Source organism: Canis lupus, chromosome 14 (assembly GCF_048164855.1).
Source record: "Canis lupus baileyi chromosome 14, mCanLup2.hap1, whole genome shotgun sequence".
Classification (NCBI taxonomy): domain Eukaryota; kingdom Metazoa; phylum Chordata; class Mammalia; order Carnivora; family Canidae; genus Canis; species Canis lupus.
In genome coordinates, this window is record NC_132851.1 from 6,661,465 (window position 1) to 6,678,560 (window position 17,096).

The following is a 17,096-nucleotide window of genomic DNA, read 5'->3' on the forward strand; positions in this document are numbered from 1 at the left end:
GGTGAGTTGAATAAGCTCTTTAATTTTTTGGTAAATATTAAATAACTTAATGTTTTTCAGCAAAGGTAAAAACATTTTCAAGAACCCATACAACATACGGAAGGGTCACAAAGTGCTCCTTTTTCCTAAAGGTAAACATCAATTTCCAAACCAACAAGAGTTCAACATCATGACAGTTGATAGGAAAATGACACATGGACTTTAGGGTCTGTATCACAGATTCTGTGTCATCGGGGAAGCTTTCAGTTGTATCGAGTAACAGAAAGATCCAACTGAGAGTGGATTAAAAAATAAAGTTATTGGTTCACTCAATTGAAAACTATAGAGGTACATAGAGCTGGGGGTCAGAATTGATCCAGAATCTCATATAACATGATTTAGGTTGGTTTTGAGGAGCTCTGTGAATTACACAAATCCTAATTGGTGAAACAGCGAGGAGAGGATCTATATCAGGATACACAGAAAAAAAAGTCTTTTTAAGAGTCACTCTGACTGGGTCAGCTTAGGCAACTGTGTCAATTCCAAACATTCATTACTAACAGAGATGGCACATTTACATCGGCTCTGTTAAGTAGGGCCCCCTTCTGGGGCAGGTGAGGCCAATTCCATCTAAACCACAAGTGTGAGACTGGAGGAAGGAGGGAGGTTCTGAAAAGAAATTCCAGCTACTAATCTCAGAAGAGAAATAGATGCCAAGCAGCCAGTAACGGGTATTCACTATGAGTAAGTACTTCCAGAGTCTATTTCTTATTCCCTCACTTGGAAAGAAATTGGAAGACTTCACTCAAAGTAACCCAAAATTTCACATACCTCCTGCATGTTAAATAATACATGTTTAGAAAGGAATAAAGGTGAAATAAATCATTTCAAGGTATTTTATTTCTGTAATTTTACAATCACTAAAGAGGCCTTGTTATTAAAGTGGTAATAATACTCTGTCTGGAGGTTTTTTGTTCAGTAACCTGTCCATATTTAAAAGAGAGACCTTACTCTGAGGACTCCTGGACTCATACTTTTTAGTCACTAATCCTTTTCTAGTATGGCCTTTAAACAACATGGCTTTTTAAAACTCCCTTGGGACAAAAGCACATACTGAAACAGAATAACCTTCTTTTCACAAGGCATGGTACTCAACATCATTTTGGTTCACGTTATACCATACATATGTTCTGAGGCTAAGCTCCGGCAAGTTTTGTTTTGGCCTAGATCTTAATCTTTGAGCATTTTTACAATCGTGTTCTGGTTTTCCCTCGGACAGCCTCCCCAACTTGCACCCCTTCCCAGATCCTAGTACTTTTTTTCAAGCTAAAGTTCTCTCTCTGCCTTTCCTTTATCTGCTGAAATCCAAGAAGAGCCTAGACTGAAATGAATACTTGTCGTTTGCCCCACCTGCTTAGCTGCTTGCAATCTGTCTTTGGCCTCTAGAATTTGAATCTGCTTAAACTTATCAGTGACATCCATCTTCATCTTACTGAAATATTTACACAGTTGATAACCCCGTCCCTTTGAGTTTGCTCGCCTTATCTGATTGGTCTGCTTCCGTCACCCACCCCCAAGATGTAACCGTGTCTCTCGGTTCTGTTAATGACTCTCACTTCTCTTTTACTCATCAAATAAAACCCAAATACATTTAGTAAGACTCAGCATTCTCATGTTCTGGTCCCAATCTTTCAGCCTTCTCTTCTATTTCTTCATTACCACATGGACAACACATTGTTCAAGACATGTCACCTGTGCTTTTTTTCATGGTTCCCTTTGAAATCTCTACCATCAAGGCCAAGCTTCAAGTTTCCCTTCCATGAACTCTCTTCTAGTTCCCCCCAAGCTATAAACCATCTCCAGCTCTATCAATCAGGTCCATGCTACCATCAGCTCTTGATTAGATATCTGTGGAAGCTTCCTAACTAGTAACCCTGTTGTATCCTGCTTCTTCATACAATCACTAGAATGATCTCTCCTGCAATCTAAACCCCTGACCATGGCCTGTAAGACCTGGCCCAGGGACAGTGCTAAGCACTTTAGATGGATCGATCCATTTAATCTCATCAACAGTCTTATGAACTACATACTTTTAATATCCTCATTTGCAGATGCTGTTGGTAACCCACCAAATCCCTTTTTACAAGGCTGGTACACCCATAACCCAGCTGCTAACAGCAGTCACCTCCACCTAGCCTTCCCTCCTTCCAACCACAACAGGTGGTCAGTGACCACTTGACGTGAGAATACAGTAACCCAGCCACTCACCTCAGGGCAGGACAATCTCTGTGGTCCAATTCATACTGCAGAGTGTCCTGTAGGGTCAGGCTGCAGGTGAACATCTAAAACTTCTTCCCATTTTCTTAACTCCGTTACAGATGCTCCTAAGAGCACTCCCTCAATAATCACTTGTCCAAGCATCCTCATCCACAAAGGAATAAATCTAAGACATTTTACATATGAGAAAATTTGGCTGGAGGCCAGGCAGTAAACAGGAAAGCTGAAATTTGAAGTGAATCCTGCATTCTTTCCTACCATACTAAAGGGCTATTTCTCCAACCTCCTCTCCCTGGCCACTCTGTCCTTACCCATCTCCTCTAAATTAATTCCGGCCTCAGTGCCTTTGTACTTCATATTCTCTGCCTAGAATGTGTTTCCTCTATCTCATTGCAGCTTGTTCCTCACTTCTTTCAAAATGTTTCAAATACTACCTCTTCAAAGAGATCTTTCCTGATCCTAAGCATCCTAAGATAGTAACACTATTTCCAATTCTGCTTTAGTTCTATTTATAGCATTTAATATCTGAGAATGTATTATGCACAATTTGTTTTCTGTCACTCCCACTAAAATGAAAATCCCCCGAGGGCAGGAATGTTGTCTGGCTTATTTCCTGCTCTATCTTCAGTGATGGCACAGAGCAAGAGCTCATCAGAATTTGTTGTTGACTTAGTGGAATGAGTTCTCTTTTCTCAGGACTCTTACAGAGCTTTGTAGAAATCTGCTTGCCTGTTAGTCTAGAACTGTTACTCTTTAATGCTTATTTATTTAATTCTGCAAGTTTGTATGCTCTTAGAAGACAGGAATTATGTTTTATTAATTTGGGGGTACACAGGAGGCATTCAAACAATGGCACTACCTCTAAAACTCGAAACAGCAGCTGTAGCCAGTCTTCCATATAGGGACTAACATCAGGATTTCATATGAATTATAGTAAATCCAGAAGTATGAAAAAATACATCACATTTAATTTATAAAGTATTCCTGTGCATGTTACAACAAATTAAATACAATTAGATACTTGTTTCATATTTTTAAAATGCCATTTGCAAAATATAAAAAATAGACCTATTTTCAAAGAACCATTTAAAAATGGTTTTGAAAACCACAATGTTTTTTATTTACAACAGACAGATGGAAGTGCAACAGCATTCATAAAGGCTTATGATAAATAAAAATATAATTCTGATGTCCTTTTGGGGCAGTCTTTTATAGGTATTTATATGACTCAAGTAAAAATCAATAACGTCCATTAATAGAATTCCATCTGAATATGAGCAACCAATGTATATTAATCATTTATTTGAGATCTGGACCCATATATCTGATGGCTGACTTAGGAAGTTACTCATTTCCCCCCAGTTTCTCAACTAACAGATCCCAATCATTACAGTATTTGTATGAAGTGATCTATTACTGATTTATAGCCAGTTAGTGATTGTAGCCAAATATGTTAACCAAGACTGATACAGCTGGATCCCAATTCAGATTTTATAAGTTTAAGAGACACTAAGTATCTATGTCAAAAAATAGTCACTGAATCCACAATTATATTTTAAATTATGGAAGAGCCCCCAGGGGAAAAGATTAATTGCAGAATAACAACAAATATCAGTTACTTTTCAAATTAAGAGAAGCATATCACTTTTCAAATTTCCCTAGTGAGCACATTCCAATTGAATTGAAACTAAAGCACATTTATATATAGGGCTTTTTTCTCACCAAAATTTCCCAATTCAAAAATGGTCTGGATTTAAGCAACACTTTGCCCAGAAAATCCTTAAAGTTTAATTTATCCTTGAAACAGCAATGATAAAATTCTTTTCAGAAGCCATTACTTGCTATTTTGCACGAGACTGATTCTAAACCCAATCCAGGCAAATGAGTTTAGAAAAAAGCAGCATATTCAGCTAATCCATTTAGCAAATGCTGTTATCAGCTCCTACTTGAAGAGTGAAGTACAGAAATTTGTGAAACTCTCCACTTGATGTCAGTTTTACTATTGTGTTGATGGGAGCCATTTCTGGCAGAGGTAGCCAAGTCCCACACATACAGGGAAGGCAAAAAGCAGAAAAACATTGCAAGTTCTTAGCAGTTCTCTGACTACTAATGATTGTAGATCAATTTTCATTGTGAGCCATGTTGCTGCGCTGTCTTCTTCTGATGTTTACATCTCAGACACAAAGGAAGAGTTGCTGCTTAAGCAGATGTATTGGAATTAACTTCTTTTAGCTTACTTTTTTTTTTCTCTAAGGTCTAGTAGAAAATGTGAGACGTTCTCATATACCACAAAAGTAATACAGCAAGCTGGTGTCACTCTAATCAAATTGGGAGCAATTCCTTTGTAAAATCCACCGATGCCTTCTTTCCTTTAGAGGGAAAAATAGATATATGTTTAATTTCCTACATAGCTAGCCTGAAGATACAAAAGTTTTAATTGGCATAGGGCATGGAACCAGCATTCAAGCCTCCCTGTGATTTGCATCCATGTTTTTGACATGCTGAAATGTAGTTTACGAGCCATTTGTAGGAGCTCACATTCCTTCTGTGACTGACTAGAGAAGAGAGGGCAGGGGCACTCCAGAACTGAAGAGTGCTGTGATGACATCTTTCAAATGTCTCTAAATGTACAAACGTATAGGAGCATGAACTGATCTAATGTAGGCATTAAAAATCTTACAGCTTACATAAATGCCAGAAGATACTAAATCTAGCACACACAAAAATAATTTTATTTCCTTAATGCCCAAAATGGGAATATGGCCTTGGAACTTGTCACCTGGGTTCACAATAAATAATTACTGTACTCAATGTAAACATCCTAAACATTCTGCTTTACCCTTTTAGAATTACAGAGAAATTAAGGATGTCTATCTATAACAGTCTGTAAGTTATAGGTAGTTGAAGAGGGAGCATCTCTTCCATACATGGCAACAAGTGATTGTGCAAGTAGCAGTTTAATTATACTAGAGTTTTTATGACTTCGTATATTCAATCCCATTCAACTATCTTGTGACACCTAAATTTTGGAATATTAATTTGTTGAAACAGAGGTTTTTTTGTTTTTGTTTTTTTTTGAGACAGTACGAGCAAGTGGCGGGGGTAGGAGAGAAGGAGAGAGAGAGAACTGCAAGCAGGCTCCACGCCCAGTGTAGCGCCTGATGCAGGGCTTGATCTCACAACCTGGGGATCATGACGACCTGAGCCAAAACCAAGAGTCAGATGTTTAACTGCCTGAGCCACCCAGGCACCCTAATCTCATTTGATTTTTATGACAACCTTGTTAGCCTAGATTTTCTAATTTTATAAATGAAGGAATCAAGCCTCAGAGATTAAGTCTGTAGTTCTATATGTAGTAAATGAGAAATGGAAAAGCAGGGGCCACCAGCCATGTTTTCACCACAGCATTCTGGCCTTTGCTATACAACTAATGGCAACTGCACAGTTTGAGATATGGAAGGTACCTCCTAAGAGCCATTTTGGTATAACACATTTTCTCACCTCCATGTCTTTGTGATTACATCCAATACGCCCTCGTAAAACATGTGTTGATCCTGAAGACGAGCTCTCACAACTTGATATGGGTACGTTGCTGCTACAGCAAATATTTTGGATAGTGCTGCAACAGATATATATTCAATTGTGCTCTAAAATGACAACACAAACATTTTTCTTTAGACAAGATTTCCTTAAAATTATAGAAGTAAACATTGTAGAGGAAAAACATTTAAGTGGAGCTGTAAGTGAAAAATTAACATAAGCTATGTGCAATTAAGGGGTTTTATTCTTAACATATACGTCATTTGCCTATAAAATATTTAACTCTAAATTAAATTAGTGGCAGTCATCATCATAGCAACATTACCAAAGTAAATGTGACAAAATTTCCATCTATTAAATGCCCATAAATGTAAATGATATCTTTTTTTTTTTTTTTTTTTTTGATATTTTACCTACTTATTCAGGAGAGACACAGAAAGAGGCAGAGACACAGGCAGAGGGAGAAGCAGGCTCCATCCAGGAAGCCCGATGTGGGACTTGATCCCGGGACTCCAGGGTCACGCCCCGGGCCGAAGGCAGGTGCTAAACCGCTGAGCCACCCGGGCTGCCCCTTTTTTTTTTTTTTTTTAAAGAACCATCTTACCAACTGGGCTTCTGGTAATCTGTTGATATGTTGGTTGTATTTCAACTTCAACAATTCATACGCCATAAATTGAAGGGCACCATGTGATGTTCCAAATAGTCCAGGAATAAATCCCTAAAGGGGAACAATTAAAAAAAAAAAAAAAAAAACTAAGCCAATTCCTGAAGGACCACAGTTTCCAGGGAGGGGAGTAAGGAATGGGTGACCTCGATGTGTGACTTAGAGAAACAGTTACAAAATTTTAGGCCTTCTCACACCCACCAGTGTCATGATGATGTACCTTAAGGTAATGAGGATACACAGATTAAAGCACAATTTCCATATTATAAACCAGGACTTCAGTTTTCATAAACTTGCTTCTTGCCTGAGTCTGGTTTTTTAGGACCAACTACAGGTCATTCAGAATTCAGACAATAGAGCCAAGGGAAGTTACAATGGTTATTCAAAATATATTGATAATTCATTACCTTATACAATCCACGCACACCTTCATACTTATATATTTTCAGAAGTGTATCAAACATTCCTTTATATTGTCGTTGTGAGGAGTTAACAACACCATTATACTGTAACATAAGGCGAGTTTTTGTTACCCATAATGGGTTTGTAATGCAGAGGGTCATGGCTCCTAAAATCAAATTTAAATAAGATTACTCAGCATATAGGTACTTTGTCACTTATGACAATCCAGATTAAGAACAGTCCATTAATATAAACTATGGGGTTGCTCAGCGGCTGTACCTACAACAGTGAGATATAGTCTCTGAGGAAGTCTTAGTTTAAAAAGTAGCCACAGTCTTTGGTGGACATAAAAAGTTCCTCCCTTGGTTAGTGGCAGGTAAATTAAAAGGGGGATGGACATGTGAAACACTTCCCTTGAGGCATGAGGACAGCAAGGATGTCCTGGCTCCTAAACAATAAGGCTTGGTGTAGAGAACACATGGAAGTCCTAGGAAGCTGACTCTGATTAGGAGACATAAATATTCAGGAGTGGGAAAGAGTATAGCCCAGAGGGGTTGAAAATCAGTGGAAAAGGATCAGGAATCCAACACCTCAATAATTTCTACCTGTGCATGTATGTATCTACCCCAATTCTCAAATCCATTCAAAGTAGTCAATACATCTCAAAAATTAAAGAACTACATAATAATATTTTATATTCTTTACAGAAAATAATTTTATTTTATTTTTTGAGAATAATAATTTTAGATATAAAAAATTTAATCTGGTTAAGTTTCTCATTTGCTGAATTTCCGAAGTAGTCCTTTATTCAACAAACATTTGTTAAGTCCTACTGTAATTCAGCTCTGTGCTAGCAGCTAGGTATTCAAAAATGATCAGGTTCTTTAAAGACAAAAACTATCAGTAAACAAAGTGTCAAAGTAAGAGTTATAAATATTTATGGGTCCTGCTCTGCTTTTCTCTTTGGAATATTATACATACATGAGGCAATTAAACAAGGCTACTAAGCTAATGTGAAAACTAAAATTACACTTTAATTCAAGAAAACACCATACCAAATCATCTTCAACTAGCAGGAATTCATAACTTTTCTAAATTTTACTTCATGATAATTAAAATTCTTGAAACCTGTCCAGAGTAACCAATAATAATAGTTGCTTTCTAAGAAGTTCCATGTGGTAACTGGTTACATAAGCATACTTATTGCCATAAACGCTACTGTTCAATGGGGGGTGGGGGGTAGGAAACAAAAAACAAAAAAGTGAAAATCAAGTTGGAAGTTGCTATTTTAAATGTCACATACTGCCTTACCAGCTTCAGCAGCAGAGATGAGGTATTCTGTTGCCTCTAAACGTTCTGTTCTTCCTTCTGTCTTATATGATTTGATGGCATTGTAACTGAAAGAATTAAACATAAACAGTTTGATAAATATTTGAATAGGTGTCATAAAGCAGTAAAGTCTGTTTTAAAATGTGCGTGACTTAACAGCAGTACCCCAAAAGTAAAAGTCCATGCATACAGCAACCTCAGGAAATTTCAAAAATGGATTTGCTGGAAATGGTTACTGTAAGAGTTTACCATCCCTCCCCCCAAATGTATATGGCTACCGCTACATATGCAGAATATTTTAATCAGTTAATAAAAACAACAGGAAAACGGGGAGGGGGAGGGCTATAGCAGTGGTGCAGCAATTGGGCAGACAAGGCAAAAGGACAAAAGAGGGCCCCTAACAAAGAAGTGCTGAACACCATGTTCAGTAGTGTGTTTGGCAATCCTGCTAGATAAAACACTCAGTGGGTCCTTCCCAGCAGACTCACAAGGACCATGGGCAGCACACATGTAAGCTTAATAAAAACAAAACAGATGGTGTCATAAGAGATTGAGAAGCTATGGCAGAGATCACAGAAGGCTTGTGTGGGAGGTGGCACTGGTGGTACAGTTTCAGTGAGGAAACAGATGCGCATGAGCAAAGGTTATAATAAGGGTGGTGGGGAAAGACAGGAAAAACTGAGCCACACTTGAGTGGCAGACTGACGTTTCAGCTTTATTTGGCAGAAAATCAGCTACTCAACGTTTCTCAGCAGATGAGTCGGATCAATCTATTTTCTCTAACTCCAATTTCCATTTTCCTCTTGGAAGAAGAGTTCAGCTACATAAATCCTTCTAAACTTTACCAATACTATTATTTTACAAGAAAGTCTCATCACATAAACCTTACATTCATATGGATGTTCTTAGAAATTCTCTTTAGAGAACCTACACAACTCAAAATCTGTAATAGAATAAACTTTATACCTATAGTTTCACCAATCTAAGTGGGTCTTAGAACTAAAAAGAGGAAAAATACATTTTTTAACAATATTAAGGTTGAGTTTGTTTTGCATTCACTTAAAAAATATTTGAAGATTGTGGTTTGGGGGTGCCTGGGTGGCTCAGTGTCTAATTCTTGGTTTTGGCTCAGATCATGATCTCAGGGTCATGAGATAGAGCCGCCATGTTGCAAGTCAGGCTCTGCACTGCATGTGGAACCTGTTTAAGATTCTCCCTCTCCCTCTGTCCCCCACCTCCCACCAAAAATGAGAAAAGACTGTGGTTTGGATACTGCCATAAAATTATGGGAGACAGGGCAGCCCGGGTGGCTCAGCGGTTTAGCGCCGCCTTCAGCCCAGGCCGTGATCCTGGAGACCCAGGGTCGAATCCCACGTCAGGCTCCCTGCATGGAGCCTGCTTCTCCCTCTGCCTATGTCTCTGCCTCTCTCTCTGTTTCTCATGAATGAATAAATAAATAAAATCTTTAAAAAAAATTATGGGAGATAAAGTGAAATCTTTTCACAAAAGAGAAAAAGGCAAATACAGCAGGTGTTGATGTTCTTCTAAAAACACCATCTATTAAGACAAGGACAAGCCTCCCCATTCCTGAATTCAGTTTCAAATACCAGGGCAGCATATGTTCCTCCACGGCAGTGCTTTGCTCATGCACACTCATGCACAGTCTGTCACAGGCGCTTTCTGTGCTTCTTCAATGGACATGCAATAGCAGTTATTTCACACAGTGAGGATACCTCACAGGTGAGGGAGGAAGGAAACAAATGAGCTAGGAAGATGATGGGGCAGGTCAAATAAGAGGCAAGAAGGGATGTGCCTCAAGCTCTTTTAGCCATGCACTGCCTTTCATTGTTCCCAAGAGGGAGCTCCCATGGTGTGTGTTCTTATGAGGACTCCAGAACCTGTCCTTGTTGGCTTTCCAACTTCATTACAAGTTAGAAGTATTTTAGTAAGGCATCTTCCTGGATTCACCTCAGAGAAGTGGCTTCTGTAAGAGCATTTCTCCAACTCATCCTTTCACTTTCTTCCTATTAAGAACTTTCTTCCAGACCAAATGCCTCTGATAACAGTTGATAGAGAATGAAAGTACTCTTTCTGACCCTTCCTATTCATAGAAACTGATTAAATGATTCCTCTTGCCTCATCAACTGAAATGTAAAAATCACTAAAATTAAAAACTCCTTTAAAATAATACTGTAAAATTTCCCAGATCTACTCACAAGAAAAAGTAGAGTCCCCAGGATAAACCTGCACCCCACACATTTGGGGTTACTCCTTGGTAAAGTCCCCGCAGTCCATCAAGTTTCCAAATGGTAGTTAAGCAATGCAGAATTCCTTTATATTTTGGTCTCAGTTCCAATCCGTCACTCACTGCAGTAAAGGCACAAAATTAGGTGAGAGGAATGTTGTAGCTCTGAATCACATATAAACATAGACACCACATAATTATATTAAGACTCTGGGAAGGCAGAAACTACTACTACTTCACTGCAATATTTCTATTCCTCTTAGTGCTTTTTTTTCTAAGATTTTATTTATTTATTCATGAGAGACAGAGAGAGAGAGAGAGAGAGGCAGAGACACAGGCAGAGGGAGAAGCAGGCTCCATGCAGGCAGCCCAACGCGGGACTCGATCCCGGGTCTCCAGGATCATGCCCTGGGCCAAAGGCGGTGCTAAACCACTGAGCCACCCGGGCTGCCCTCCTCTTAGTGCTTTGTACACTGTAGGCTCTCAATATATATTTGCTGAATACTGTGTTTCCTTTCCAGATCCACTGTCCATCCCTCTCTACCGTGTTCTGCCTAGCAGCCTGTCCTTGTCTTCTAGTTTCTAGTTGAGTTGGGCTAGTGGGGAGGTGTGGCAAGAGGTCGGAGGGATGGAAGAGAGTGGAAGCAGGTATTTACTTTCACCTGCCTTCCTATGGGGATGCCTCAGGCAAGCTGAACTTTTTTTACTACGGACAGTCCAGCTCCTCTCAAGGTGGCGCTCTCTTAATGACCTTCACGTCTTGACATCTGGCCCTGCAGGTGGCAACAGCCCAAACTGCTTCTAGCAGTAGAATACTGCAATTTTCCTTGTGGTTTTGCTATAATCACTTATCTTTGTAATCAGTCCTTTTAAGCATCTCCTCATGCCCCAAATTATCTTATTTTGAATGTGCCTTATTTCTTACAGGGAAATGGAATGAAAGAATGTCAAATTTATAATCTAGTTTTTTTTTATTGGTATTTTACTACATATAGTGTTGTATACTGCTTTTTTCTTCACTCAAAAGTATATTGTGAAAATTCCTCTTTATTATAGACTTGTTATTTGTTAAGTAGACTTCCAAACAATTTTTAAAAATATGGTTTCCCTTTCATAGATCTCATCATTTGTACAATCATCCCCCTAGTCGATAAGTTGTTCTCATCTTTTTTGCTATTATTAAAGTCTCTAAAGAATATTCTGTACAACATACAAATTTCTATATTCTTAGAATTAACTATTAGAATGGGGATTAGTATGGGTCAAAGGTTATAATACACACTGAAACTGCCCTCTAGAAAAGTGTACACAAATTATAATCCTCTAGCCATATAAACACATGTCCAGGTCATTGTCCCGTTTGTCACTACTTCACTGTACCTAATGGAGCCTGGCAAAAAAATCACTGTTTACCATTGCCAGGAAAAGGGAGAAAAGTCAATGTCTTTCATCATTAACCTAACAATCAGGAAATGAGATTAAAGTACGTGAGGCTTTGTCAGAAGACCTGGGTTTGAGATCTAATTTCCCTAATTAGCTACATGATCTTAACTTTTCTGAGCTTTAGCATCCTCATTTTAAAATGGGGATAAATGTCAACAACCTGTAAGATAGATTTTGAGCTTTAGCATTCTCATTTTAAAATGGGGATATATGTCACCTACCTTACAGGTTATTGTGGAGTTTATACAACATAACAAGTTTAAAAGCAAGTAACAGAGGAACTGGCTCTCAAGAAATATTTTGCTGTGTATTTCATAATCTTTCTGATGCTTCCCTTGAATTTCAAGTCTTTTATTCTCCTAATAGATTTTTTCTAAATACCCTTCGGTTTTCCTTTCAATAGTAAGCTCACAACACAATTTCTCTCGAGGTAAAAAACAAAACTACAGAAACACCATCTTTACTTTTCATGGGTATGAACCAATGATTTTTTTTTTCCAATGATTTTTTTAAATTGTTTTGACAAGTCACTTAATTATAGAAGTAGAGTATTATCTCAGTAACAGGCAACAATATTCTATACCCTCTACTTCCCTTATACTATAATCTTGTCTACACTATATAGTTAAGATCAAATCTTTAAATCTGAAAAATATTCATTTGTACACATTATTTTATTAAAAAAATTTAAAAACTATTTATTTACTCCTTGTCATTGCCAGGCAAAGGGAGACTATAAACATAAGTAGGACACAAATCCTGACCCTGAGAAAGCTATAATCTTCAAGACAAAACACCAGCAATCATGTTGCAAAGTTATGAGCACTATGGTAAATGAAGTGCTAAAAGGATTACAAAAGAAACAAATGTTCTGCATAGAAGGAAATGGGGAGATGCAATAGAGTAACAGGGAACGGGACAGAGAAGATGCTAGGGTAGAGCCTTGACTATTGATTAGAAATTTGTCTTTGGCGGGACACCTGGGTTGGCGGGACACCTGGGTGGCTCAGTGGTTGAGCGTCTGCCTTTGGTGATCCTAGCATCCCAGGATCAAATCCCCGCATCCGGCTCCCTGCAGGGAGCCTGCTTCTCCCTCTGCCTATGTCTCTGCCTCTCTCTGTGTGTCTTTCATGAATGAATAAATAAAATCTTTAAAAAAAAAGAAAGAAATTTGCCTTTTGGGAAAGGAAAGAAAGGTCTGTCTCTAGACAAGTACAACAGCTGGTATAAAAAACATGCAAACGTCACAATGTCGGGCCCCATTTGGGAGAACATTAGGGATTTAGTATAAAGCATATAGCTGATGGAGGAAGGGATGGTAGGAAATTAGGCTAGAATGTAGGGCAAAAGCCTGTGATGGTGTGCAGTGTGTCCCTCCCTTCCAATCCACTGCAATGTGATTGGAGTCTCCACCCATTACTGCAAATGCTCTGAAGATCTTGCAGTGCACTCTGGGAATCCCCTCTTTCTCACCAACCATTTAGCAGCACCTAAGACTATCTACTTCCTAAACACTCTTAAAAAAAAAAAAAAGAAAAATAAAAAAAAAAAGAAAAATTTTATTTATTTGACACAGAGTGCACAAGCAGGGGGGGGGGGTGCAGAGGAAAAGGGAGAAGCAGGTTCCCCACTGAGCAGGCAGCCCAATGTAGGGCTGGATCCCAGGACCCCGGACTGGATCATGGCCTGAGCTGAAGGCAGACGCTTACCTGACTGAGGCACCCAGACGCCCCTAAACACTCTTCTTTGGGCTAATTTTACACCATACTCTCTTCATTTTCCCCTTTCTTCTCTGGCTATTAAATTTCCTTTGCAGCCCCCCTTCACTCCAACACTTAATTACGTGACCCTGAGTCAGTTACTTGATTACTCTGTGGCTGAGTTATCTCATCCACAAAATGTGAAAAAAAAAAGCCAGAACCTAACTCTAAAAATTACCAAGGACTAAATGAATGAATACATACCCAGTCCTTAAAATCATGTATGGCACACAGCAAGCATTCAATAAGTATTAGTTTATTTAAACTACAGGGTCTTGCAATACTACACTACATACACAAAACTGGACTATGTGCTATTCTTGTTACTTGAGTCTACATTTTGGTTCTTCAAGTTACAGATTACGAGGCTTCCAGATTATTTTAGAAAATTACTGTTTACACCTCATTCTTTGTTGAGGGTCTCTCTCTCTCATCAGTCTCATGGCCCCAAGATCAAGAGTCACCTGCTCCTCCAACTGAGCCAGCCAGGTGCCTCTCTCTCTCATCATTCTTGGATGATTTAAAATTGTATCTTAAAGTTAGAAGGGTCCTCAACAATCACCTCATCTGACCAACCTTTCCATTCAATGCAGGAATATCTTCTAACTTGTGTCATGCAGCCCTGAACCACTTCCACATAGCCCCAGTTTCATTTCTGAGCACCACCACTTGGGACAGGCCACAATCTGCTTCCCTGTCATTTCCATCCAGCCTCTACCTGGTCTTTAGATCAACCCATAATAAGATAGCTCCCTTTCACACATGGCAGTTCTTCAAGTATCTTAAGTTATCTGTCCCTGCCCTCTATCCACCTCAAGTCAAACTAGTTCTTCCAGTCATTTCTCACAAGTGATTTCTAATCTTTCTCCCATTCTGGACACTTCTGAGTTCCAATTTGCACCTAACTCACTGAAATATTCCAGGTTTAGTTTAATGGTACATCCAAGACTAATAATACCCCTGCCGCTAGATAATTACAACTTCATCACTAGGGCCTAAGGTTTATGAAGGCATAGAAACTATAGCATTAATGCTGATGGCCAACTATTTTGATTTCAGTTATTTATCTTCCTAAATTTTCCTCTATCACCATTTCACAGCCACACTTTCTTATTACTAAGTCCTGCTTTGATTCCTAGATCTTTTAATTTTGTCTTCCTATCCAGTCTCAAACATCTTACCTATTACTTTGGCTGCACTGGTCTCCTAAGACTCTCCCCCATTTCATCAAGATTACCAACCTTCTCAGGAACCAAAAATTTCCTTTCTTCAGGCACAATCTGCTTCACAGCACTGTCTTAAAGTCACCAAACCAATACTATTTCTCAATGATCATCTCAACTGTCACCTCTTCTCCTAAACAAAATATTAGAGGCACCAAGTCATACAGGCCTGTGTCTGCAGCCAAATCCAAAATTCCTTTCTTCATGTTCAAACCACTGTATACTAGGGATTCCTAGAATGATGAGTGGTTAAGAGCCAAAGGGTTCCAGAATTAGACTGCCTGGGTTCAAATCCCACATCTGTGCTGTTATAAATTGCGACAAGAGCAAGTTGGTCAACTTCTATTATTGTCGTTTGTATGATGGAGATAACAAATTCACAGGGTTGTTCAGAGTAGTAAATGAGATAGATAATGCATGTAAAACTCTTAGTTCATTGCCTTGCTCTTAGTAAATGTTCAATGTTACTTGTCATACTTTTTATTTGTGCATGTGTCACAAACTCCACGGAAACTATATGCCTTTTTAGGTTTTCTTCTAGGTATATCCTACATAGTTTTCACTGATTTTCTTCCATAGAATAGCTTCTTGTCTTCCTTCCAGCTGTCAAAATATCAGTCCTTCTTTGGGGAACCTCAAGATCTAATGGAACCTTACAGATAAACATACATACAGCCATCAGCAACCTAGAATTTTCTTGATAGTCTATCTCTACTCATATTTTGATATTTGGATTTATTCCATTTTGCCCTTGATTTTATGTTGTCTAGATTTTATGTGACTAATATTCAAGTCTACAATTAGACCATAAGTCCCTCGAGGACAGAACTTTGTTTAGGAGCTTCTGTATCCTATACAAGCAGGCTACAAATATTAGAGAACGATATATATTAGGTATGTAGAATCAATCTGACTCTTGAAGATGAACCACTTCTGCAGATCTAACTCTCAAGGCAGAACTCGTGGTAGCAAGAAAACCAAATGTCAGGGGCGCCTGGGTGGCTCGGCTGGTCAAGCCCCTGCCTTCCCGTGGAGTCATAATCCCAGAGGAGCCCCGCATCCAAGAAGACTGCTTCCCCCTCACCCCCCTTCCTGCTGTTCCCCCTGCTTGGGCTCTCTCCGCCAATTAAATAAATAAAATCTTTATATATATATATATATATATATATATATATATATATATATATATAAAAGGAAAACTGAATGCCAGAAAATAGTTTCCCAGCAAAGTTATCAAGACCTTCTTTGAAACTATCTTTTCCAGAATTTACTGTTGAATTCGTCTTCTAAAGTGCTTTGTAAATTTCACTTAACTCACTACACTTAATAAACGTAAATTCTAAAAAATAGTATTTGGGTTAGAACCCAAATACTCCCTATTCCTTCATAGGGCCCTGTATCACACTCTGAATCCTACCGCACCCCTATTCCCGACCACCCGCTGAGGATTATGCCCTACCCCTACCCCAAGCACTTTTCCTCAGCTCCGCTGCCAAGCACGTGGCTACCTAAGTCTCAAAGTACCTCCAAGGGTGAATGATTAGCACGTGCGACGGCTAACCCCGAAAAGGTGCCAATGCCCTTCTCCCTTTACAAATCCAGCGTTGAGCCCCGCATCCCACGCCAATACGAACTTTTCTCAGCCTTCTCTATCCCTCTTCTCTATCTTGGGGAACCGGGACGAGGGCGGCCAGATCCCTTTCCCAGGCTCCCCCTTCCTCGAATCTAGTTCCAGGTGAGGCCGGATAAGCAGCATTTTCTTCAACGCTCGCCTCCTAGTATGCGAGGCGAGCGGAGAGCCAGGCCTCCTCCGGCGTCTTGATGACCCGGTTCGCGGCACCGGCAAGGGGCAGGGGCGTCGGGTCGGGGCGGGCTCTTACCGGCGAAGCGGATCTTCACGAGGTCGAGCGGGTGCAGCGCGAGGTTGGACAGCACCCCGCCGCTCACGCCCGCCACCAGGTTCTCGTACCGGACGTGGCGGAATATCGAGCTCCACGCCGACGACCCTGACGCCGCCGACTGGCCCTGGCCCGTCATAGTCCCAGGGCCCGCTGCTACCACGCCCAGGGCCGCGGAGGCGGTACGAGATGCAGCGGCCGCCACCGTGGCGACCGTCGCCGCCCGGGAGCGGGAACCGTGCGGGGCGACCCTACTTCCGGGGCCAGCGCCAGGACGCGGTAACCAAGCGGAGAGACCGCGGCGCCGCGCGGGCGTGAGAGGGGCAGGGCAGCACG

The 17,096-nt window shown here is 40.0% G+C and overlaps 1 protein-coding gene across 2 annotated transcripts; it reads right to left on the bottom strand.

Moving 5' to 3' along the window:
* Positions 1–857: 857 nt before the first annotated feature.
* Positions 858–17,090, bottom strand: SLC25A32 (solute carrier family 25 member 32). Of its 2 annotated transcripts, none has more exons than XM_072774137.1 (7): positions 16,743–17,090; positions 10,408–10,558; positions 8,174–8,259; positions 6,868–7,028; positions 6,401–6,514; positions 5,758–5,903; positions 858–4,625 (listed from the first exon to the last, which is right to left on the bottom strand). In XM_072774137.1, the coding sequence occupies exons 1-7, from the start codon at positions 16,897–16,899 to the stop codon at positions 4,490–4,492; spliced, it is 951 nt and encodes a 316-aa protein (XP_072630238.1). In that variant the 5' UTR covers positions 16,900–17,090; the 3' UTR covers positions 858–4,489. The 2 variants fall into 2 exon arrangements, with proteins under 2 accessions (XP_072630238.1, XP_072630239.1); XM_072774138.1 differs by lacking the exon at positions 16,743–17,090 and adding an exon at positions 16,497–16,719.
* Positions 17,091–17,096: the final 6 nt, after the last annotated feature.

Excerpts from the sequence above, each read along its gene's own strand:
- SLC25A32 (XM_072774137.1), bottom strand. The coding sequence starts at position 16,899 with ATGACGGGCCAGGGCCAGTCGGCGGCGTCAGGGTCGTCGGCGTGGAGC. Across the intron at positions 10,559-16,742 it reads CGTGAAGATCCGCTTCGCCG|TGAGTGACGGATTGGAACTG; the intron begins GTAAGAGCCCGC and ends CCTTTACTGCAG. Across the intron at positions 7,029-8,173 it reads CATCTCTGCTGCTGAAGCTG|GAGCCATGACCCTCTGCATT; the intron begins GTAAGGCAGTAT and ends ATTTGATTTTAG.